Below are 25850 nucleotides of genomic sequence, written 5' to 3'. Positions count from 1 at the left end.
GCTTAAGAAATTTGACTCCACTAATGTGGACAATGGTTTACAATCCATCATGCCAAGTTTGTTTAATATATCAATAGTATATATTTCTTGATTCAAGAAGATATAGTCTTCCTTCTACCATACTTCTAACCCCAAAAAGTAGTGAAGTAGACCTAAATCTTTCATTTCAAATTTAGATGTAAGATTTTGTTTACATGTCGCAATAAGGTGATCTTTACCTGTTATTAGAAGATCATATCATATCACCCTTCGATTCTTTGAAGTATATATTAGGGTCAGCTTCATTTCTTCAGTACCCTAATTTGATAAGATAACTGTCAATTGTCCCATACCATGCCTTGGGGACTTGTTTAAGACCATAAAGAGCTTTCTTAATTTACTTTACATACATGTCTATTCCTTTCATGAATAACAAACCCTTTTGGTTGTTCTAGGTATACTGCCTCTTCAATGATACCATTTAGAAATAATGTCATTACATCCATCGGATGTATCTTCCACCCTTTAGAAACAACAATTGCAATGATGGTTCTAGCAGATGTATATCAAGCAACAAGAGCAAATATTTCCTCATAATCAATTCCAGTCTTTTGGGAGAATCCTATAGCCACAAATCTAGTTTTATGTTTTTCAATATTGTCATCAAGTGCTTGTTTAATTTTAAATGGTCACTTTGAGGAGACAATAGATTTGTCTTTGGGTATTGGTACTATGTCCCAAACATCTTTTTTTTGTATAGATAGATATTCCTCAATCATGGCATCTTTACAGGCTTGAGATTTAAAGGTTTCTTCAACATCTGAGGGTTCTAATTGAGTGGGCTCATGTATATGAGTGACATAACATGAGTGACTTCTTCTTTTCTTATTTTCTCTAAAGATTTCATCAGGAGCCACATTATTTTCTTCAATCATTTTCCTTGCCCATAATGGGCATTTCTTGTTGAGTGGATTTGAGTCATTCTTAGGATTAGAGATTTTGGGTCGATTATCTTTTGTACAACTCTCCCTCTCAATCATAGTCTCCCTCTCAATCATAGAACTTTCATCTAATTCTGGGATGGGTTCATCATTTGATTCTTCTATATTTTTGGAGTGTTTATATGCAACATCTTTTTCAAACTTAACATCTCCACTAATTTCAATTTTCCTTGACCCTAGTATGTATACATTGTAAGCTTTGAAAGACTTGTTATAGCCAACAAATATACCTTTGTTCCCTGAGGGCTCTAGTTTAGTCCTTTTCTCTTTAGGTATATGATTTTTAAGTGACTTTGATCAGGTTTGATTCCCTAGAAGACTTCTTCAATTGTTACATTTTCTAGAAATGAATGAGGACATTTGTTCTAAATGTATATTTTAGTATTAGATGCTTCAGCCCGAAATGTTAAGTGAGGATTTTGGTCATGCATCATAGCCTTAGTTGCTTCAATAATAGTTATGTTCTTTCTGTCAGAGCTACTCCATTCTATTGAGGGTTATAAGGTAATGTATACTCCCTCTTAATCCCAACAGATATGTAGAATTCTTTAAAGTTTTCAAGAAAATATTCTCCTCCATTTTAAGATCTTAGGGTTTTAATTATCTTCCCTGTTTGATTTTCGACTAAGGATTTGAACTCTTTGAATTTAGATAGAACTTCATTCGACTCTTTTAGTTTTAAGAAGTAGATCCAAGTTTTTCTAAAATAATCATCAACAAAAATGATATAATACAATTATCCTCCTATGGAAGGTACCGACATAGGTCCACATAAGTCAGTATGAATGAGTTCAAGTACCATCTTAGATTTGTGTTCACTATGAGGAAAAGATGTTTTGGAGTTCTTTACTAATGCATAACCTTTACATGTTCCTTCATGTTTAGATTTTAGGGTAGTTATTCCTTTAACATTTTTTTCTATGGAAGGTAGAGCTCGGAAGAGTAAGTGACTTGGTCTTTTGTGCCAAATCTCATTGTTCTTTATGACTTCATGACCTAAGGCTAAATTTTGAGTGTTACGTAATTTATATAGACTTTCGTCTCTAGATCTAATAGAGATTGCATTTTTTATGTTTGAAATTTTAGGCCAAGATAGGACCTTATCTTCCTAGAAGGTAATGCAATACCCTTGATCTGTTAAACTTGAGATAGAAAGTAGGCTTCTCTTGATACCTAGTACATATAGGACATCTTTTAAATGTAAGGTAACTCTAATTTTCAATTGGACTAAACAGGCACCAATTCCTTTCATAGGGTAAGTGGAGTGGTTCTTGATTGTGACTTCTTCAGTCGAGTGTCCTTCAAATGTTTCAAATTGATCTCAAAATCTTATTATATGTCTAGATGCTCTGTTGTCATTTATCCAAGCATTCTTGTTGGAGTTTAGCTCACTTGATAAGACAAGGAAGAATAGTGAGTTTTTTGGCTCCTTGACTTCAGATAGGTTGACTAGGGCTTTCTTTCTTTCTAGACAATACCTGTGTGTATGTCCAAATTTGTCACATTTGAAACATTGAACTTTGAAGAAATCTCTTTTCTTATAATATTTATTTTTCTTCTCTCTTTTCATAAAATGTCTCTTCCTTTTATTCTTCGAGTTCACTTGTAAGCCTTGAACTTGTTCTTTTTTATTTGATATGATTCCTCTTGTAATTAATCGTGACTCCTCCTGAGTACAATCATTCTTGAGTTGATCAAATTTAGTTAGAGTAGGATGGGCACTAACCCCTTGGATGAAGGATTCCCATGTAGTAGGTAGCCCTTTAAGAGCTATCAAAGAAAATTCTTCATCATTTACAATATATCCAAGAGTAGAAAGTTGGTCTCTTAATTCAGATATCCTCAAGAACTATGATGTGACAGTTTCTCCTTTGTTCATCTTGATGTGAACGAGTTGCATTTTTAGAGTAAGCAATCTACTGGTGTTATTGATTTCATATGAGTTTTAAATTGTCATTAACATTTCATATGTGGTTAATGATTTTGTTATATATGGAAGAATGTGATCTTTTACATAATCAATTATAATCTTCATGGCTTTGTTTTTTATTAAGTAAAACAGGTTTTGAAGGGTGCCTAAAACCCTGTACAAGTCTAAAGATTTTCAATAAGCACAGATGCAAAAGTACAATAGACAAAAGAGGAGTCAGTCACCCCCCAAACAAAGGGTAACCATGGTGACAGAAAAGCCTATCACCAACCAAAACCAAACACCCAGCTAGAAGGCTAAAAATCGAACTAAGAGATCAGCCTCCAAAAAACTAGTCACTACATGGGAGCTCACAATTTGCCCTTTGATTTAGAGCCTCCCTTGCATGATCGGAGGTTCATTTCTAAAGAAGGAGCAAAGGGCTTAGCTCAACCATCCTCTACTTTTGTTGCCTCAACAATCCAATCCCCAGACGAAACTGAACAATGGAACCCAAGGGAATCAGAAGCAACAACATTCTCCCTAGGAAAGCCCGTAAACGACTGGCCCCCAACAGGACCAGGAGGAGCATCTGATACAGGGGCAGGGGCAGGAGAGGGAATAGGGTCTTGACCAAAAGTTTGAACTTCCTTCGCTACCACTGGCACCAAATGATTGTCAGTAGGGGGATCATCCACAGGGGGAAAGTCATACACAGGTTCCAGAGACGCATCCATGGACTTAACCACCGTATAGTGCTCAAAAGAGGCCCCAGACCACTAGGAAGGTGGTCGCCTTGATTTGGTCTTCACAGCAGTACAACAAGCAACAACGTGACCTGTCATATGACATTTTCTATAGTGAAAAGGGATACCTTCATAATCCAACATTTGGGTCCAAGAACCCCTCAAGGATTCCAAACAAATCTTCTTTGGAAGGCCCTTTGAAATATCCATCTCTACAAGAATTTGTGCACACGTTGAATGGAGAATATCAGAAGTGTCTGAGTCCACATATAAAAAATCACCGATAGCATCCCCAATAGCTTCGTAAACAGAATCTAGCTACAAATGCATCGGGAGATTCAGAAGCCAGACCTAGATAGGAACCCTATTAAAGGATTTTGTAAGTGGATTGAAATCCATATGCCACGGTTTGGCCATATGTGGATATCTGTCCTGCCATAAAAAACTGTTATCACACAAAATAGTCTTCCTGCCTTTAGCATTTTTAAACTTTACTATGAAAAATCCTTTAGCAATCGGAAAGATGTGGACATCATGGTCTAAAATTGGTTCCCAATGCTTGGAGATCCAAGGATGAAGATTAGCAAGAGAAGGCCAAAAACCTCGAAAGTGAAAAATAGCAGCAAGAGAAGAGAACTCTTCTGTCGTATTGAAATTATCATCAACTATGTCTAGGTCTAAGAAAACCCTTATAGGGTTTGATACACTTACAGATGGGGACGAGAAGGCCCAAATGAGCCGCACCATGAAGACCCGCTTCAAAGGCAGCCACGTTGGCATAAGAGGCAACCCTACCCCTTGAAGGCACAAGAGAAGCCAACCCGAACCCAACAGAAACAGCGGTAGAAGGCATATTAGTCTGTCATTGTTACTGTTACTTTTCACAGTTATTTATCCCAACATCCAAACGTTCCAGAAATTGGGCTCAATAATGAGAAAAGACGAAGTCTCTATCAGCAAACTCCCAACATACACACTCTAGGCATCAGGACGGCTAGGGAACCATGGCAGCAGACGGCTAGGGCACCACTCACTGTACCAGCAACCTATGACCCCTGCACTCGACAACCAGGAAGAGCACGAGTAGGAGCTCAGGCACGAGCATGGAGCCTACGGCCATGGCTAGGGCAGCGGATGAACAGAAGCGAGAAAAGAAAGAATGTTTTTCCATCTTCATGGCTTTGTTGTTATGTCTTTTCCATACAATTTTGTTAGGCTCATTTTCAAGAATGGATTTTTTCTCTTCCACATATTTCTCTAATTCAAGTTCTCTAAGAACAATCATGATTTGTATTCTCCAAGATATGAACTTTGAAGCTCCAACAAGTCTATCTTGTAACTTGACTCCATTCATCATGATTGCTCTTTTGAGTAGATTAAATAATTCAAGAACTTTTGAAGGAGTTTTCACAATATTTTTAATCTCTATCTACCAACTAGGCTCTGGTGCCATGTTAAGGAATATGGATCTATGATAAATAATTTTAATATTCTTGTAATATCCTATTATCTCAAATTTATATATTTATATTCTTCCTTAAATATAATATATACATATATGATCAAACTTTGTATTATATATATCTTAGACTTGACTAAGATTATATAGATCGTGATTGTCAATATGTTTATTCTGAACTGTACCAAGAATATCTTCTTAATCCCTAACTTGAATAATCACAATGTATTGCCCTGAATAATAATTATGGTATATCAAATGACTTATGTAGATAATAGTATTACCACTTTTATTGATATTGTATTCCCAGTAGTCATTGATATTCATAATATACACATTGCAAGGGGTTAAGTCCACGAAGAGACATGAGTCCCTCGTGGCTTATGCCACAAGGAGTCATGGCCCTTTGTGGCATTAACCAAATGTTATGCTAACTAATGAATATCCCAAAAGCACCGATACCAATTGTGCTTGTTATTGTATCATTGTTATCGTCAATGATACATATTACGATATCACTAAAATAGTTATGAAACCCGATGAGGGTAGTCCCATAAGAATGGTAATCATTATGTTGTTACGGAGACAAGTATATGTTAATATTAAAATGTTCATTCAATGTGTGTGTGTGTGTGTGCGCGCGCGTGTGTGTCTATATATGTGTGTATATACATGTATATACATATTTATACACACACACACAGATACATAAATATATATATATATATATATATATATATATATATATATATATATATATATATATAAAATGTATTACATGCTTCAATCTAAATGAAGCTAATTCTTAACAATTTGCTTATGTGTTCATCATTTTGCTCTTGTAGCGTGAATTCTTTCTCCTCCTTCAAGACAACTACTCATTATTCCTCATTGCTTTCCTTCATCTCCAGGCTTACCACACCCTAGCACTAGAGATCACTCCAACATACCTTGTCGACACTAAGATGTTCTTGAGGAAAATCAAACCTTGGTCTCCAACATATGAGCCAAGTGATACAACTAATTGACCATGACTCCCTTGGGAAATTATACAATGTTATTTATGTGTAAACAAGTTATAACAAATTGGACATCTCAACTTGTGTAATACACAATAAAAATTATCTAAGTGATGGATCAAATATTGTGCCAAATGTAGACTCTATAGAAAAATGTCATAGCTATTGAACACCTTCAAATTACATTTGTCTTTATGAACTTACATGCAATGAGCTCAGCAAAATATATATAACTAGCTTATGACAAGTATTCTTGCAATAATATTATATTTCCAAATAAAAGAGGCAGAAATCATTGAAAATGTTATCACGATTTCACCAATCTGGATGTCAATATTTATAAAGCATCAACATATTGTCATGTTTTAACAGTGATGTAAATCAAACCATAAGCACACTTGATTATTTGCATTACACCCACGTATGCCATTGGGAATGCTTATCAGGTCAAACTATAGTAGAACATGATATATAATCCATTCACATTTCGCATGATAATTATTCTAAGAAACAGATAATCTTTTTCAGAGAGTGTAATAATCATCAATTCCTTGGGTTCAATTGAGGTTATAATTGAACCAAGAAGATATCTTTGAGAAGGTTTGACTTGTGACGGTATAAATTACATTTCTCCAAAGTGAAACTACAGAAGCTTCTTCAGAGGTAGTATATGCCCAATGGTCCAACTCTTTCAATGAAAACAAGATTCCATCGAGTTTTTAATGCAACTCTAAAGCATCGATCCAGGATGCAACAGAAAGTAGGGAAATAAATGTAAATCTTTCTTTACAGGTAAACAATTTCCTATTTTGCAGCTTTTTCCCAAATCAAGCTCAACAAGCCCAAAGGAAGCTCGAGCACAGTACGTCTCTTGCTTGTAAACTACATATATTCAATGCTCATCTTTACAGATAATGATGGAACTATTGGCAAAATGGGCAAATGGAGAAAAATTGAGGAAGGGTGACGCAGTACTTTCAATTCAGTTTGTTCTTGCATTGGAATAGTTTCACCTATGTGATAGAGGGCTAACAACCCAACCGGTTATACTGCGCTGCTTATTAGGTCTCGAGGTTTTCCGAGGGGCACTTTGTAGGCGTTCAAGAACAGAATATGTGATAGAGTCAGGTGTCAAGCCCTGCTGCTTCAGCTGGTCAAAAAGATTTAAGGCTTCCTCTGACTTTCCTTTTTTTTCAAGACAATCAAGAAGAATATTGTAGGTGACAATATTTGGACAACAACCTTTATCCATCATTTCTTCAAATAACCTGTTTGCCATCTCCAGCCGGCCTAGCTTTCCAAAACTTTCTATTAGCGTACTGTACGTGACGACATCTGGGCTCAAGCCCTTTTCCTCCATCTCCTTGAAACGAAAATGGGCTTCATCTAGTTCGTCATTCTTTCCAAGACAATTTATCAGAGAATTGTATGTGACAACATCAGGCTTACATGATCCCAGCTCCATTTCAGTGAATAGCTTACAAGCCCCATCTACATTGCCTGCTCTCCCAAAGCTTGAGATCAAAATATTGTACGTCATTATATCTGGAAGAGGACCCTCCCGTTTCATTTGTTCATAAAGAGAATAAATCAAGGGCATATTTTTTCTTTTGCCGAGGGCTGAAAATATAACATTGTATGTGGCACTGTCAATTTCCATATTAGATTCCCGCATCTTATTCAAGAGGTCAATGGCCTCTTGTGTCTGACCTGCATTGCAAAGGTTCTCGAGCATTAAAAACCACGAGGTCTTGTGAGCTTTATATCCATTTTCCCACATAATGCAAAACAATTTATGGGCCTCTGCAGTATGGCCCAACTTACTAATCCTTCTAATTAGGTGGTCATAGATTGATGTATTTATAACACTCTTAGATAGTTTTATAACCTTATCTAACTTGCTTAGTTGGCCCTCTTCTGCCAAACCCTCCAGAAGAACAGAGTATGTGAACTGGTTAGGGCAACAACCATTTTTTATCATATAACCAAACATCAAAATAGCTTTATCAACTCTATGATTTTTACAAAGTGCATGAAGTATTGTGTTGTATGCCGTCAATTTTGGAGTGCACCCATTTGCAATCATCTCATCAAAAATCGTAAGGAATTCCTCCACTCGGCTTTTTGTCCCCAGCATTCGAATAAGTATCGTATATGTGTACTCATCTGGCACACAGTGGTGTTTCTTCATTTCTCTAAAGAGTTCGAAAGTATTTTCAACCTGAAAATTGAGAATGTGTTTTTCCCAAATCGTTAATTTTACATTAAAAAATATGACATTGGAAAAAACTGAAAAAGCAACTCAAAAGACATGTCTCAATGTTATACTATATAAGAGTATAATCAATTAGAATGTAAAGAGAAAATTTAAATAAAAATCTAGTACAATCTCAAGAAGAATAGTTTAAGCAAAGAAGGGCAAGGCTCAGAGAATAGACAATGGATGCACTGGATCAAGAACGGATACATCAGAAAGTGGATTTTATTAATAATAAAAGAAATATATTCTATAGCAGCATGTACCCATGGAAAATAGTCAGCATGGTTACATTCTTGATTGATATTACTCAAGATTGGCCCTTTTTTTTCTAATTATTAGAAAATAGACAAGAATATGGTATATATGAAAGCAAATAAACCAGGACACAAATCAAACAAGAAAGCGTACGTACATATACAGACGTGCACTTGTAGCCATATATTTAGATAGATACACACCATTTTCATATATTTAGATAGATTTCAATTAACTTGTGATATTCAAGACAGTATTTAGTTCTATGTATTATAGAATGTTATAGATAACACATGCAAGAGGGTAAACTAAGGGGCACATGAGCTTAAACAGACAGAATGACAAATAAATGTTTTAATCTATTAAACACTTATGCACATATGTATAAAAAGCTAGCTATTGCTGTACACTTCTAATTTTTCAGTATATACCATGATATATGAAATTATACATTAGGTTCTGTAAATCACTGTACAGATTGAACACAACTACAAGTCTACAAGTACATAAATGCGACGAGAATTCCATTTCTAGCAGACTTCAGACTAAAAAGTATAAAACCAAACCCATATATGAAGTAATAACCTTTTTCAAAAACAAACTCAACACCAAAACGCACAAGCATATTAATGCTCTAAAGATATATGTTTTATTGTTATAGCCTCAGTTTTCAGAATGACAAAGTTAAAGCTGCCATCCACAGAACCTCATCAGTACCAACTGATGTGGCCAAGTTGCTACATACATCAAAGTCGAAAGGGGGATCAGAAAGGAAAACAAAAGTGATACCAAGTAAAGACAAAATAGAAGGAATGTAATAGGACATGATGGGTAGTGCCTTCCTGGAGAAAGGATTGGAAATCAAAAGAATTCTAAGATACATAAGAAAGAGGGATGAAACACTTTTCACCTCAAAAATCATGTTTGGTTTTGGTCAATTGTTTTCCTCCAAAATCATGTTTGGTTTTGGTTGATTTTTCTTGTCAAAAATTTGTTTCTGATTTCTATAATATGCAAAGTTCACATGGGATGTTATTTCAAAGATTTTTGTTTTAGGGTTTTTACCTTCTTTTCCAAAAAATGATGCTTTGTTCACTTTGAATCATGGTACCTAGCAATATGTTTTGGGTCATCCTTCTCATCTGCAAAATTTTGGAGGGTTTGCCGATTTTTCCTCAAAGTCATGGCAATTGTTCTCAGTATTTGTCTCTATCTACCAAGAAGGACAGTTCTGTTATCCAACATCAGGTTGGAAATTTTCAAAATGATTTCAGGTCAAAGGTTTTGCAGTTTTTGGGAGGTTTTATAGGCAAACTTATCTCAATGGAAGGTTCTTGTCTCTTGGCGAAACATTCTAAAGAAGGGAACAACCTTCTCTATTTTTTCTAGGCTACTCTTTGTCATTGACATTCTACAAATTTAAGAAGGATTTTAGCAGCAACAAAATGTTTTGAGGGATATGTAACTACAAGGCATGTACTGTCTGCTGCAGGGTAATTTATAGAATGACCATTGAGGGAGGTTATTAGATTATTTTAATATCCTTGGCTCTTTCTAAATTTAGCACGTTCTGCTAGAAACTTAGTAAATGGTCATTTAGAATTTATATTGAGTTTTCGTAGTATAGTCTATTTTAGACATTGTCTTATTTAGACAACTTTGCTTTTTTACTTTTTATAGCATCTGTAAAACTCTAGAGTGTTTGTTAATACAATCAATTCCATTTTTTAAAGTTACAATTTGGAACATAATAAAATTTTAATTTATTTTGTTATTTATATTCCCACCATTTTTTACTGCATGATTACTTTTGTGAAAGAAGGTGACCCTAAGCTGGCAACTGCCATAGTAAGAGAAATAGGGTCTTCTGAAGATAATTATTGTAGGGATATAAAGACTTGTCCTAGTCACAAAAGGAAGTGCCCTCTAGGTCATGGAAGCCCTAGTGTATTATTGGCATATATCTACTTCTGGCACCTTTAGCACCTTGAAGATGTATGGTAAGCCTAGGATGCCTATTTTGAGCTGGTTGAATTAATATCAATTAAGGTATGGATGTCGCTAGAAATAATATACCAGTGTAGCACATACTTTGTATTTTGTACTTGGGCTTTATCTAGTACTTCATAATTTCTTAGGGTTTGACCAATTTATTATAAACCAAAATGCAAGAGATTCCTTTCTATCCATAACTTGCACCAACTCTTAATTTGCCACGAATGTGCATACGATTTGCATATGTATATAGTATTGATATCCTTCCTTTAATGAATCAGGCAATTAGCAAATGTCTGATTTCTTAATATGAATGAATACTAATCCGCAATTGTCATATTTTAATATGACTTCCAAGTTGATGTTCGTATAATTGCTATATGATGGATATTGTCCTTGACCAACAAATATTGACTATGTCATCATTAATTCTAGAGCAAGAGGAATATGAAAATATCCTAATAATCACTGATATGATAAATATCAGTCTGCAGATATAGAGAGATTGTATACATATTATATCAATCTGGATATGAAAACTTAGGACAATCTGAATATGAAAACTTAGGTCAATCTGAAATATATGGATCTGCGAATTATTTGCTTTGACTTGTAAGAAGTGTCCCATCTGATCTGATCTTTATGGTCTTACATGAACCAAAAGAATTACAAGAGAGTCGCTAATATAGCAATCTACAAAGATATGATTATCGCTGCTCCTGACTTTTGCTCAATGCTTTATATGTGATGATCAGTTCTGGTTCAAATGATGCCCGGTCTGAAGTTGGTTATCACTGTCTTGACTATTAATATAATGTGATGTCCTTGTAATGTCACTGTCTCTGATATATATTTAATTTTCTTATGTGATGTTCCTGTTATGTCACTGTCTCTGATTGAGGCTCTCTGCACATGCAATCTATGTTTCTTTTGCCAATGGTAGATTAATTCTACCTTACTAGGCTGCCATAAGGCTCCAGGAGTGGTTAGTCTGCAATGTATATAAAAATGATATGCATTAAGTCTTTGGAGGAGTGGTGGATATCCCTTCAATATGTCTTCAACAGACATGAATATGAGAGTTGCATCTTATTACCAAATTGCAACCTTTCAAATTAATCTTTTATCCTAAATTGCATCCCTTAGAATGTTTCTTGTTTAAAGAAACTCTTTTCGTTAACAAACACCCTTTATTAATTGAGTCTTTATGCTATAAAGAGTCACTCCTCTTACTGTTTTATCCATTAGGTGGATTGTATTTCTTATATTTTCTTTTTTGCTGCCCATGAAATAGAATCCATATCACTATTTTGTTACATATACTAATTTCTATTATATATTTAATTGTTTGTGCTCCAAACATTTTCTTCTCGTTAACTGCTGTTATTTTAAATAAAAACCCTATATATTTGCCTTTTTACTTCAACCACTCCATGCTCTTACTTACATATCATTCTGTTCTGTCGTTGTTTATGAATCAATGACTTCAGAAAGTTTTACTTTGTTGGCTTTAGCTAGTTGTCCTTCCACGTATAAATGCTGTTTATTGTTCAAGGAGATCACTGTTTATTATCCTATTTGTTTTGCTTTGGAGATTTGGACAGGGATATTAAAAAAGTCGTGGTAAATTCCTCATAGAGGAGGGTATTAGACTCTATGATAAGATCATGAAAGTTATTGTTGGTGGTCACAAGTTAGCTGGGACTTTGTAGTTATAAGTTAGTTGATAGTTTCAAAACAGTAAAGGAAGACACTGCTATGAAGACTAGACTATTGATGGATAAAGCATCCTTGCTTCTTATTGTCCATTCTCGAGTGCTCTATTATACTCTTTCCTTAACAATCAAAAATCTAATCCTTCCTACATTAACAAGGCATATTGAGGTAATTTGATAGTTTTATTATAGTTGACAGCTCGTCAACATTGGAGAGAGAAAGCTGCATCATTGTGCAACTTGAGCAGACAGCTGATATATTCCTAAACCCAGAAGGACCAGACAGCTTTTCCAGTTTAGAGAGAAGATTTATATTCTACCTTAAATGACAATCAAGGGAAGGTATAACAATATAGTAATGGTCACAATAAATAAGGGCTAGTTGGTTGTTATGCGTTCATAGTCATAAACATATTAGTTGACTGTTTCAAAAAAAGTTTATAAAGAAACATTAAATGTAATGCAGACTAGAACATTAATGAATGAAGCATTGATCCATCTTCGCTTTCTTTATCTCTAGTGTTGCATTACATTTTCTTTTTGATGATCAAGAATCCAGTTTTATATTTATTATAACAAAAGCTGATGAATTTCCTTCGTTTCTAGCTTGGAAGATAAGAACTGATTGTGCACAATGTTTTATTTGTAACAAGTTTTTCTGTCATGTGATTTTGGTATCAAAGACCAGTCTATTAATAGTGGAATTAAAGCTTAGTTCCTCAAAATTTTCTTTTCCCAGGACCAAATGGAATTATATTTTGAAATGTAGCACTTGAATTTCCATAAAAGTGTAATGGAAAAATCTTAAGAAAGGGATGAGACTTTTAAGACAGGTCTTCTTTGACATGCAGAAGCACATGGCTACTTGATCTAGAGATGGCTACTCAAGCTGGAAACCAGGACAAGGAAATGGAAGTGATCAAAGATGTAGATGTCAGTACTTAAAATCAAAGTGGGCATCCTGGGCCTGGAGGCAGAAGCGGATGCCTGTGGAAGCGGATTCCAGGGTGGATGCCTGTGGAAGCCACCCCAAAGCACCTCCCAGGCATCTGGATGCGAGTGGAAGCCTGTCACAAGCCTCCACTCGCACCCAGATGCCTTGGAGGCACTTCTGGGTGGCTTCCACAGGCATCGGGGTGGCTTCCACATTCATATACTTCTGTTATTTGGTTAAAGCTTAAGGTTTATATCCTGGTTAGGCTTGCAGAGAAGTAAGAATTCAGAATTGCTACATCTGAAGGCTGACCATTATTGGTCACTGTGCATATGGAGGGCATTTGCAGAGCATTCTCTTGTGTTACAGGCAGAAAATGTGTCTGAGAGTTTGTGTGGCAGCAGATTGAAATCCAGAGATCAATTTCTACTATGTTGATTTTTCGATACATGGTGTCTTCCATTACAAATGTTAAGGAGATAATAGATAACACTAAAGATGCATTCCTATCTAATACTGTTTCCAGTTCAGGAGATTTGTGGTTTTTAACTGAGGAATTTAGCAATATCTGTGGATCTGTGATCCTAGAACAATCCGTTAGTTCAATATTTAAGGTTAATGAAAATGCATTTCTTTGCATATACATTAGATAGATATAGATAGATATAGATAGATAGATATAGATACATATAGATAGATAGATATAGATATAGATAGATTTAAAATACATAAATGCACATGCATCCACATCCGCACCAGAATCGGTAACTTGGCTTAAATAACAAAAATGGCTAGTAAGAGATATCAAAAATGCAGCCAATAGCATTTCCAGAATTCAATGATAAAGGGACTAGAATTGAGAAGGAATAAAAGACTGATAAGGTATGGGTAGATATGGCACAGATCAATGAAAAACTATGCACAAACTTCTTGGTAATGCATGAAAAACAGCTAGGGGCCCCATGAGTATTGGAGTAAATGTGGATTAATCTTATCTGTACAGGCTTGAGTTTTACTTAGGTAGCAACATAGTGCATTGTTAGTTATTCGTTGCACACTATGTTCCCCTGAGTTTCTGGTATGGGGACAGTGGGACGGGTTTCCGGGACGGCAAATTTTTTTGGCGATTTTGGGGACGGGGGGGGACAGCAAAGAGGGACGGCTATATATGTATATAGGGAAATTTTAAAATATACATTGAAATTTGCAAATATACATGTCATTCATATGAAAGTAAGCACAAAGCATGTCATTTAAACATTATAGAACCATAACATACAACATTATGCCATCTAGGAAATAATATCTGATTTCAATACTAAATTGTCAAAATGCATATCAATATCAGTGAACCATATCATAATGATAAACATGATAAATTTGAAAATCTAAATCTAAATATGTCCAAAGTTATATGCCCGAAAGCTAGAGGGATGCCATTGTGTAATAAGTATCAATGTATCATAATCATGTTCACATTCAACATAAAAAACAAAACATAGAAAAATGAAGCAAACTGCTGCTCCTATTCTGCCTCTTCTTGCAAAATGAAAACTCCAGCCAGCTGCAACACAAAATGAAAACCAAGCAAATGACAAAACAACTAAAATGTGTTGTCTTTAAACCTTTTAGGGAATTTGGAGGGGTGGGGTTCACCTGGTCGACCTAGTTAGGAGCCTTAAAATTATTTTTTTGCATAAAAAAAAAATTTAAAAAGAAAACATTTGGGGATGGTCGGCCATACCCGGTACGGTTGGGGGACGTTTAGGCGTACCCTTTCCGTACTGGCTGTCCCCTGTTTTTTTTCCAGCCGTCCTCGAGTTTCGGGGACGTCCCCTAGTAATTTGCATTTTTTGGGGATGGTTGGGGGACATCCCCTACCCATCCCCCCTGTAGCTAGAATAAAGTAACTATTATGTTTAGTACTTGTTAAAGCTAGTCGGGCTGGGTAGTTAGGAGGTGAGGGAATGCATTAGTTGGTTCCCAACCAACTGACCCTTCTATAAGTACTTGGAATATTGTCAATGTACTCATGTTGATTTTGGTATTAATAAAGAAATCATTTCCTCGCCTACTGGTAATATGGTATTAATGGTGCGCTCTGTGTTCTACTTCATATGTATCTCAATTACGTTGTTTTGTATAATTAATATATCTCTATGAACTTGAGTGATATTTCCACTCTACATTTTTGGCACCGTTGCCTAAGTCCGAACTTGGAGGTCGACAAGATGGAGTAATGGGAATGCCATTTGTACCACTCATCCAAGTAACAAATAGTGACGGGGAAGAGGAGGAAATAACTAGGGAAGATCAGTTGACACATGATCTGGTAACGGCCTGGGAAGTTACGGTCGATCAGTATGTACAAGGGGAAGCTCGTGAGAGAACAGTCCCTGAAGATACGGTACACAACAAACTTTCAGTGCCACCAATGGTGTATGATCTCCTCAGAGAGATCCATCGCCTGTTAGCGTGCAATTTCCTACGAGTGGAAGAGGAAAGAATTGAGACACAAAGGGAACAAAGGAGACAACAAGTACTTCAGCAGTTTGCGGAAACGAGGACCAGGGAATGTGAAGAACGTGAAAATTTCAAAAAGGAAAACAGACAATAAAACTAATTCATGCCCCTGATTCCAAACATATATCCCATGCGGGTACAAGGAGAAGAAACTGAGGAAGAAGTCGCCTTGAGGATAGTACATCTCCAGCAGTAGCAGGAGAGACGTCGTAACTTGAAAGGACACAAGGATTCCACGAGAATCCAAGAAGGGTTGATCGAGCATACAATCGAAGGTATAGCAAATTTGGTCATCTCGAAGACACCAGCAAGAAATTTGGGATACAGAAATCCAAAGACGTCTGCAGGGAAAGATCTCTGATAAGAGCAAAGTCAAGAAGAAGAGGATACTTTCAGTAGTTCCTCCTCGAGAGCGAACTTCCAACTGGGAGAAGGTGTTCCATCGGAAGGAGGTGTTCCATTGGGAGGAAGTGTTCCCTCAGGAGTTCCCTTTGAAGGAAGTGTTCCATCAGGAGGTGTCCCATCGGGAGGAAGTGTTGGAGGAAGTGTTCCATTGGGAGGAGGTGCTCCATCAAGAGGAAGTGTTGGAAGAAGTGATCCCCCGAGAGGGAAAAAGCCTCACATAATGGCAATAGACAAACAAAAATTACCAAGATTCATAAGGAATGGCTCGAAGAACCCCGCTCACCATTGTAAAACACGTATAACAATATGGCAAGCAAATGGAGAAAATGATGTCGCAGAATGGCTAAAAGCTTTCCCATCCGCACTAAGGGGTATTGACATTGATTGGTATACCGATTTGGAGGCAGCAAAGAAAAACACATGGAATAATATCCGCACAGCCTTCAAGGAAGAATTCAGACTCCTAAAGGATGATGAAATAGTAACGGAGATTTATAACACACGGCAAGGAAAGAGTGAATCCATCAAACCCTATAGTAGAAGAATGAAAGAGTTATTGGGAAACTAGACAACAAGCCAGCGGATGGACTAAAGAAACGATGGTTCATCGAAGGATTAATGTCGTCCCTCAGGAAAAAGATGAAGATAGTCCCACCATCAACCTTTGGGGATGCATGTACCCGTGCCATGGACATAGAAAGCAAGAGTAAAACTTCCAAGGCAAGAAGGCATGGAAGCACGAGTGAAAGTTCAAAGGAGATTGAAGAAGAATCCAAAACCATTCAAGCCCTGAGAAAAGACCTGAGGCGATTGATGAAGGAAGTGGCAGGGAGTAAATAAGAAAAGAAAGAAGGGAGAGAACTTTGGTGTACTGAGTGTGAAAAAGAAAGCCATACAAAAGGGAGCATGCCTGAAGAAAGCATTTAGTGAGATTTCTCAGGTACTGGGGGCACGCAATTAAATATTGCCCTTACAATTTAAAAGCAAGGAGCACTCAAGTATTCCTAGCCCAAGGGGGGCAATCTACACCCCCCTCCACTCCACCAAAGAACACAAATACAGAAGCCCCACCAGGAGGATACAGAAATAATAGGAGAGGAAATAATAATAATAGCAACAACAACAGTAACAACACACCACGGCATTCACTCCAGTATGATTCCAAGGGGAGGCCGATAATCCAATGTAGGAGATGCAATGAATGGGGACATTTCGCACGAGATTGTCAAAGCGACGGCAGACAAATGGAGGAATGCTCTGTAAATGGTGTGGGCTAGGCAATCATGAGGATGCAAATTGCCCAAGACAAAAGGGGGTAAATATGCTAGACATTGAAGATCCAGAAGGCAAAATTCTTGTAGTCACCAGGATGCAAGCCAGAAAATTAACCTATCCAGATGCCACTATGGAGACCGAAAGATTTCAAGAAGCAAAGAAAGACATTCAAGATAGCACCGGAGAGGAAGGCAAGACAAATCTGGAAAAGCCTATTTCTAGTAGGGTTGTAATGAATATTGTGTGGCAAGTATTGGAAACTACTATCCCAATAAAAATAGGTGATTTATTAGAAACATTACCCCAATTGAAGGTAGCACTAACACAAGGGGCAAATCAAAAAGGGATAACCTCAAAGGAAGAGGAGGGAGAAGTACGGACAGTAGACAATACCCTATTCACCATAGGAATGGGGAGAACACCAACGATAGTAGAGATGGAGATACTAGGATGCAAGCTCTCAGATACTATTGTTGATGGAGGTTCCAGTGTAAATGTCTTACCAGAAGAAACATGGAAAGAAATAAGGAAACCTATACTCTGGCCACTGACATTTCAACTAGTGGGAGTGGACCAACATGGAATCAACAGTATAGCAACGCTCATGAGACAAAAAGTCATAGTTGGTATGCAACAATTTTTTCTAGATTTTGTGGTTATCACTTTAGAGAAGAAAGGGTACAATGCTCTATTAGGAAGAGGATGGTTGGTTGCAACAAAAGCTACCCATAATTGGAAGCAGAACACTTTGTCTATTGAGTCTGAAGGTAGAAAGTACATCATAGATCTCAATAACTAGTCAGTTAGTCAAGACTTGGCATCAAACTCCAAAGGAGAAGAACATGGAGGGATGGAACCAGATGAGGAAGGAGTACTTAGATTAGGGGAATGCTCAGAAGATGACACAAGCTCCCTTAATGGATTATTTCACTAGCAGATGGGAGACTGAAGTTTTCCATGCAAAATGTAATATGCTGGAAGTACAAGAATTTAAGTCGGAAGAACGATACTTGGAAGGGTACACAAAGTATAAGGAAGGGGTGACAACTCTCAACAAGACACCTACACACATTTTTTTTTAAAAGGTGGAATACAAAGAGGCCAAACTTCAGGCTTTAAAGCTCAGAGAAGTAGATCAACCTAAAGAAATATGGATAGGAGATGATTGAGACCCAGTGTTGAAGGCGGTAGCCCTTAGAATCTTCTTGGAGTATAAGGATGTCTTTGGTTGGACGTACAAAGACTTGAAGGGAGTACCCCCGGAACTGTGTGTCCATCGGATTCCATTGGTACCCGGAGCAAAACCAGGGCGAAAAAGGCCTTATAGAATGAATAAAAACTATGCAAAAAGGGTCAGGGGAAGAAATCACAAAGATATTAGAAGCAGGGATAATATTCGAAGTACAAACAAGTGAATGGGTATCTCCTATAGTCATATCACTCAAGAAGGATGGCGCTCAAATTTGGATATGTGTAGATTTCAGATGTTTGAATGCGGTGACAATAAAAGACCCATTCCCCATTCCATTTACTGATAGCATTTTGGAGGAGGTAGCCGACCATGAGATGTATTCTTTCATGGACAGATTTTTAGGATACAATCATATTAGCATTGCGAAGGAAGATAGGCTAAAAACTACATTTGTGGTTGAAGACGGGGTATATGCCTATAATAGGATGCCCTTCAGATTATGCAATGCACCAGCCACGTTCTAGAGGATCATACTACATATCTTCGATGGCATGTCTGTGGGAAATTTCAAAGCATTATTAGATGACTGGTCGGTTTACAGTGGGGCAAGAGCAACACCTCAAAATTCTTGGAGAATGCATGGAGAAATGTTGAAGAGCAAGATTAGCCCTCAATCCAAAAAAACGCAGGTTCATGGTTTCACACGGGAGACTTCTTGGGCATATTGTGTGCAAAGAAAGATTGAAGACAGATCCTGATAAGATCAAGCTGATTTTGGAAACGGAAGCGTCGTCCAACGTAACAGGTATCAAATCACTCCTGGGTCATGTAGGATACTATAGAAGGTTTATAAAAGGATTTGCCGAAGTATCAATGCCACTAGAGAAATTAACTAGGAAAGGAGAGCGGTTTGGGTGGAAGGAAGAGCAGGAAGACACCTTCCAAGAACTAAAGAAAAGATTAGTTAAGGCCCCTATCCTCATATATCCTGACTGGGACAAAATTCAGTGTCCATGTGGACGCCTCCAATTATGCAATAGGTGCCACCTTGGCACAAAAAGGAAGGAAGGGTTGGATCATCCTATATATTTTGCAAGCAGGCTTCTATCTAAAGTAGAGCGTAACTATAGTATCATGGAGCGGGAAGCATCAGGTATGGTGTATGCGGTACAAAAATTCAGACATTACTTACTAGCTACACCCTTTGCGTTTTTTGTTGACCACCAAGCACTAATGTACTTAGTAAACAAACCGGCGATCCAAGGGAAAGTAAGTAGATGGCTAATTCTACTACAAGAATTTAAATTTAAAATCATAGTTCGGCCAGGAAAATCTCATGTGATTGTTGATCAATTGTCAAGGATCAAGTCAGGAGAAGCCTCAGATAGTGGGGTGTGTGAGAATTTTTCAAATGCACACTTATTTCAAATTGCAGTGTTACCTCAATGGTACAAAAAAATTGGATAGTAATTATCAACAACAACCTTTCCAAAAGAAATGCCTACAACGGAAGGGAGAAAATTTGCCTTAAAAAGCAACTCATTCTAGCTAATTGAAGGGTTATTGTACAAAATGGGACCAGACGGAATACTGAGATGTGTGATGGAGGAAGAAATTCTAGGTGTTCTAAACGAATAACATGAAGGACTGGCGAGAGGTCACATGGGACCAGATACTACAGCGAGGAAGGAAATCTTGGCAGGACTCTGGCAGCCGACATTGTTCGCAAATGCGAGGGAATGAGTATTGAGTTGTGACACTTGTCAGAGAGTAGGAAAACCACTCAAAAGAGACTTCATGCCACTATTTCCATCCAAACCACAAGAATTATTTGAGCGGTGGGGACTAGACTTTGTAGGACCCTTACCAGTAAGCAGAAGTCATCGGTGTAAGTACATGGTGGCAACAAAGTACTTAATGAAATGGGCTGAAGTATGGGCCCTTCCAGACAACACAGCTCTTAGCACGGCCAGATTTTTGTATGAGCAAATAGTCACGAGATTCGGGATTCCACTCCAGCTGACAAGTGATAGAGGAGTATATTTTGTGAATCATACCATCAAGAGGATGACAAGTGAGCATAAAAATTTTCCTTCCTTCTCAAGTCCTTACTATCCAAGAGCAAATGGCCAAGCAGAGGCTACGAACAAAGTAATAGTGGCAATCCTTTATAAAATTTGTGGAGTAGAAGGGCAGGAATAAGAACGAATCCCGGCAGTGGTCTGGGCATACAGGACTACGTATAAGGCCACTACTGGACACACTGCTTTTTATCTTATGTACGGACAGGAGGCCGTGGTGCCAATGGAACATATAGTACCAAGTTTACGGGTGGCAATCCAAAATAGATTGGGTGGTGAGGAAAGCCTCAAAGAAAGACTATGTACTTTACTCAAATTGGATGAAAGGAGGACATTTGCTCAATGGAGTAGAGGTGGCCCAGCAAAGGTGAAAATTTTGGCATGACAGGCATTTGAAGAAAATGAATCTTAAACAAGGACAACTGGTACTAAGGTATAATAGGAAAATGAAATAAAGCCAAGAAAATTTAAAGTCTGATGGCTAGGACCATTTAGAATATCAGAAATAAAGGAGAATGGAGCAATAAAGTTATCTACTTTAGATAATAAACCTATCAGAGACCTAGTAAATGGGTCTAAGTTAAAAGCATATGTGAAAAGAAATAAATTGGCAAGCAGCTATTTTAGAAGTACAAATGAGGAACAAGTATGAAAAGCAAAATGTGAAAGTGACGAAGCAGAAAAAATTTAACCAAGTCCTTAGAAAGAGACAGAGTCACAAAACAAAGAAGTAGAGGAAGAAGCAGCTGAGAGAACAGTCGTACAAACAACCATACAACAAGAGGAAAGGGTGGTTGAACAAAGACATTTCCAGACAATAGCCGTACGGAAGAACAGGGTATGGAAGAAGGCGTTCGTATGGCAGACGTCTGTATAGCAACAAGCATCAGGTGGTGACTCCATATGGAAAACTCAGGCATCCATACAAGGACATAAGGAACGGGAGGCAGAAAAGGCCGTACGGCAGACACAAGCATGTGTACAAGTACGGGAGGAATCCGTACGGAAGGCAAATAAGGGAGGACAGAAGGCAGTATATGAGGAGTTTGAGGTGTCCATATGTGAAGAGTCTGTACGTCAGGAGTGCATAGAAGCATCCATACGGAATACCGTACTAGTGAGGCTATCTATACCTGTGGAAGATTTCGTACAATCCGTACGATAGGAGACATTAAAAGGAAAACCTACTGCCGCACTTCTCATCTCTGAGACAAGACGAAACTCAAGGTCGTACGGTGGCAATCTATATACACATACTTCTATAGGTGGAATTTTCTTATAAGCAATCACATCACAGGGAAGGTTGGTATAGGTGGCATATACAAACAGTTAAGAAAATCTTGGAATTAATGCCTCAACACACTGGTGAAATTAATCATAGGAAATCCGAGCAGAGGAAACATGATTGACTCCAAAAAGAAGAAACCTACGGCACTGAAAGCAAAAAAGGAGATAAGGAAGATGACAAAAAGCAAAGAGAAAATGGCACAGAAAATCACAATCACGGCTAAGAATATTACATTTGAAAGTGTGATGGGAAGCGAGTGCAGGACTTGGTGGGAGAAAGAAGAAGTAGATCATCCTCTGAAAAAGGCGTTGTGCACGACAGAGGTACACAAAATAGTTTTCATGCCAATTTTTGAATTAAAAGAGTTTGAACCTATACTGCGGAATTTAATCACAAGTTATGAGAAATCATGTCATAAATCTATAGTACAGTATTTCCAACAATAGGTGACAATTTCTTATTCAATAGAAGAAATAAGTAGGGTTTTTGGAATTCCCAATAAAGGGCGGGAACTGGAAAAAACCCCTATGATAGTAGAAGACAAAAAGTGGTTGAAACTAATGTGTTGGAAAGATCTTACAAGTCTGGAATGGGAAGGAATTTTGAAGAACATTAGGGGTCTCAAGAAAAACTTTATTGCAAATGATGAATGGTGATGTATTGTAGATTTGGTGAAAAGCAAGCTCACTATGGGCAATCGCACTTCCAACATTGCCCTTTGGATGTTGCCTGTAGTGGATGGACATATAAAGGACAGGCGTATAACTGGGCTAAATTTCTTTCTGATAGACTTCGGGAATTCATGAAGTTGAAACACAAAGCCTTTTACATGCCTCATCATGTCATGGCCTTATTCTTAGAAGCAGTACGCACTCAAGTGAGCAGTGAGCACCGAGGTACACTGGTACCGGCTAATAGAGTAGAAACCCTACAAGTCGGCTGTGACATACTGGCTCCATCTGGATACCATGGGTGTAGGATCTCACAATGGAGGTGAAGCAAAGAAAAAGAAACCGAAACAAACAATGGTGATCGAAGATAATGAAGAGTATAAAGAAAGTTCAAAAGAGGAGGGCAGCGATACGGATTCATCTTCCTTGGATGATAGGAGGCAGAAATCCACCTGTCACCTACAGGGGACTCCACGGGAAGTTACTTTTTTTACCACCTACGGAGGGGCCACTTCCAACTGGAATATCAGAATCCCCAAAGATTTACAATAACATGACTAGTGATCCCAAAAGAATTGCTACGTCAAATATTTCCGAACCAAATCAGGCAAGAGTTGAGGAAGGGGCAAGCAACAGGCAACAAGTTTCAACATGGGGAGCTTCTAGAATATCACTTCCGAGGTTGGCGCCATTAATCTATCCGGAACAATAGTCCTGTACTAAAGTAATAGATTCGAGATGTTAGCCAAAGTGTGCGAATAAAGTAAGGTTGCAAACGCCTCTTGGCCCAGAGGTAGTACATCCAGTTGCTCTAGTGGTACAGCCAGTAGGAGCAGTGGATAAACAGCAAGGGGAATCTACACTCAGGAAAGTATGACGGCTAGGGCTATGGCAGATACGGTCCTAGAGGAGGATGATAGGTTACTTGAGGAAGAAGGCATGGTGTTTTGCCCTTTACAGGCAGTTGCTGAGGAACCGGTAGAGATACAAAGCGAGCGTGGGGAACCTCCGAACACGGCTTCTTTTGCAGCCAAGGCAGAGTTGTTTCTCACAGAGTTGTAGGCCATGGAACATTCTACCAAAGAGCTCCTGCAGCAAGCTAGGTCTCGGAATCTGGAGGCTGTCATAACAGCAGCAGAAGCATTGGACATCCCCGTCTCAGAAACAAGTGTATTTTGGCCGGGGAGGTGTCCCCGGGGAACATAGGTTGCACATTATTTAATAATGTTCATTTCCATATATTAGTAGCTGGTAGTTACAAGTTGGTTTGTCTCTACCTCATCACACCTTTGTTATTTATACAAGATGGTTGTACATTTCAAATCATCTCAGTACAGTTTATTTGAGATAACCTCATTGCTTCTCTCGCATTGTGAAGGTGGTTGTGTTTGCAGATTGCTGATTCTGGGAGTTACACCAACATGGTATCAGAGAAGACTCTGCATCTTCTTTCTTGTTAAAATTTTTCATCAGTCAATTTGTTTTTGAGGTCTCAATTTGCAGCTGGCAGCATTGATTTCTGGCATTTTATTGTGCCATTATCATTTGGCACTCCAAGCTCTCTATAGATTCGATATCATCTGGCGCTTCTGAAGACTGTGTTCCTTGGCAACCTGTGATCACACAAGATAGGTGGCGTTGTTGGCCTGCCACGTCATTTCTCTCTTTTCCATTCACATTGGAAACTGATTTATCCTTTATAACTCCACAAGATCGTGGTCATCCTGTGATCACACAAGATAGGTGGCATTGTTGGCCTGCCACGTCATTTCTCTCTTTTCCATTCACATTGGAAACTGATTTATCCTTTATAACTCCACAAGATCGTGGTCATGTGGGCAACCGAACATAAGCCCTAGGGTGTTCTCTCTAGCCTTCTTTGAATACCTAATATAGGCCTTCCTTTCATTTCGGATTAACTTTAGCAAACGGAGGCTAATATTTTCTAACCGGATATCAATAGAGCTGATTTTATCAACTTCATGGTGTAACAAGTATTTTTCAGTGGTTTTGTATTTTGATGTTTTTTGCCCTTTTAAGTAAGATCTTGACTTTGCCCTATTTCTCGTATGAAGGGGGTATTTTGCTGCATTCTCTTGCTTTATCATGGATCTAGCTGAAGTAGAACTTCCAACTCCATAGAATTATCATAAATAGAAATATGATAAGGAAGTTTTGTTTTTGAAACTGCAATCAAAGAGAATCATAATAGGCCAACATCCTAAACGCATACTGTTGTGGAAAAGAGAAAATGGTTAAACAGAAGAGATAAAGCTCTTGGCACTCTTATTATGTCCATTTCTACTGATCTTTGATATCATATGCTAGTTGTAAACATCTCAATGATATTTGGGATGCCATAGAGGGTCTCTTAGAAAAGCCAAATAAGATAGGAAATTTCATTTGGAGAATGAACTGTCTTAATCCTAGGGGTTATGATAATATCCAAGACTTCTTTACCAAGCTTAATTCTCTTAGATTGCAGTTGACAAAATGTGGATTAGTAAAGAGCATGAAAAATTGATTCTGCCTATTCTCGCTAAGCTAAGTCTTGATTATTAAGTGTTTGTTTATACATTTCAGGCTACTATGGATGCTCTAGGTAATGCACACAAGATGCCTTCTCTTGATGGTCTTGTAGTTCAGCTCCCAAGGGAACTAGAAAAGCTGGCACAAACGAGTAAAATGACACCACCAAGTTCTAAAGAAGCTCTTGCAATAGATTCACATCCAAAGGCTTCAATGAGTAAAATGACACCCCCAAGTTCTAAAAACTGCTTGCAAGAGATTCAGATCCAAAGGCTTCAAGTGGCAAGAGAAAGAAACAGAATAAGGATTTTAAGTCTGATGAGCAAGCTAAGGAATCTCCTTCACAACATACCCTAAGTCCAAGAGCCCTTCTAAAGAGGAATCGTCCAAAAAGAATATGAAATGTGCTTATTGCAAAAGATTAGGACATGATGAGTATAGGTGTTATAATAAGATTGATGAACGTATAGTCTTATACACTTTCAGAAGAACATCCAGATACCCTCATTAGTATCTTCTTCTTCAGCTTCACATTCAGCAACATCTTCACCAACACAGCCAAGGAATATTGTAAATAGGATGGAAGGTAAAGAATTTTTGGCCTCCACTATTAC

General features: G+C 37.8%; 1 protein-coding gene across 1 annotated transcript in view; it reads right to left on the bottom strand.

Moving 5' to 3' along the window:
- Nucleotides 1-6568: 6568 nt before the first annotated feature.
- The window catches only part of ABO5 (ABA Overly-Sensitive 5), a 43344-nt gene continuing 24062 nt past the window's right edge, over nucleotides 6569-25850 (bottom strand). The window contains exon 2 of the mRNA XM_089821181.1: nucleotides 6569-8334. Within this exon, the coding sequence (XP_089677307.1) occupies nucleotides 7123-8334 (1212 nt within the window). The 3' untranslated portion in view covers nucleotides 6569-7122. The remainder of the gene's footprint in view (nucleotides 8335-25850) is intronic.

The sequence above is a fragment of the Cupressus sempervirens genome, chromosome 3 (assembly GCF_028749045.1).
Source record: "Cupressus sempervirens isolate cs-2001-9-10 chromosome 3, ASM2874904v1, whole genome shotgun sequence".
In the NCBI taxonomy this organism is placed as follows: domain Eukaryota; kingdom Viridiplantae; phylum Streptophyta; class Pinopsida; order Cupressales; family Cupressaceae; genus Cupressus; species Cupressus sempervirens.
Note: the sequence above shows the minus strand (reverse complement) of the source record. Positions and strands in the feature narration are given on the sequence as shown.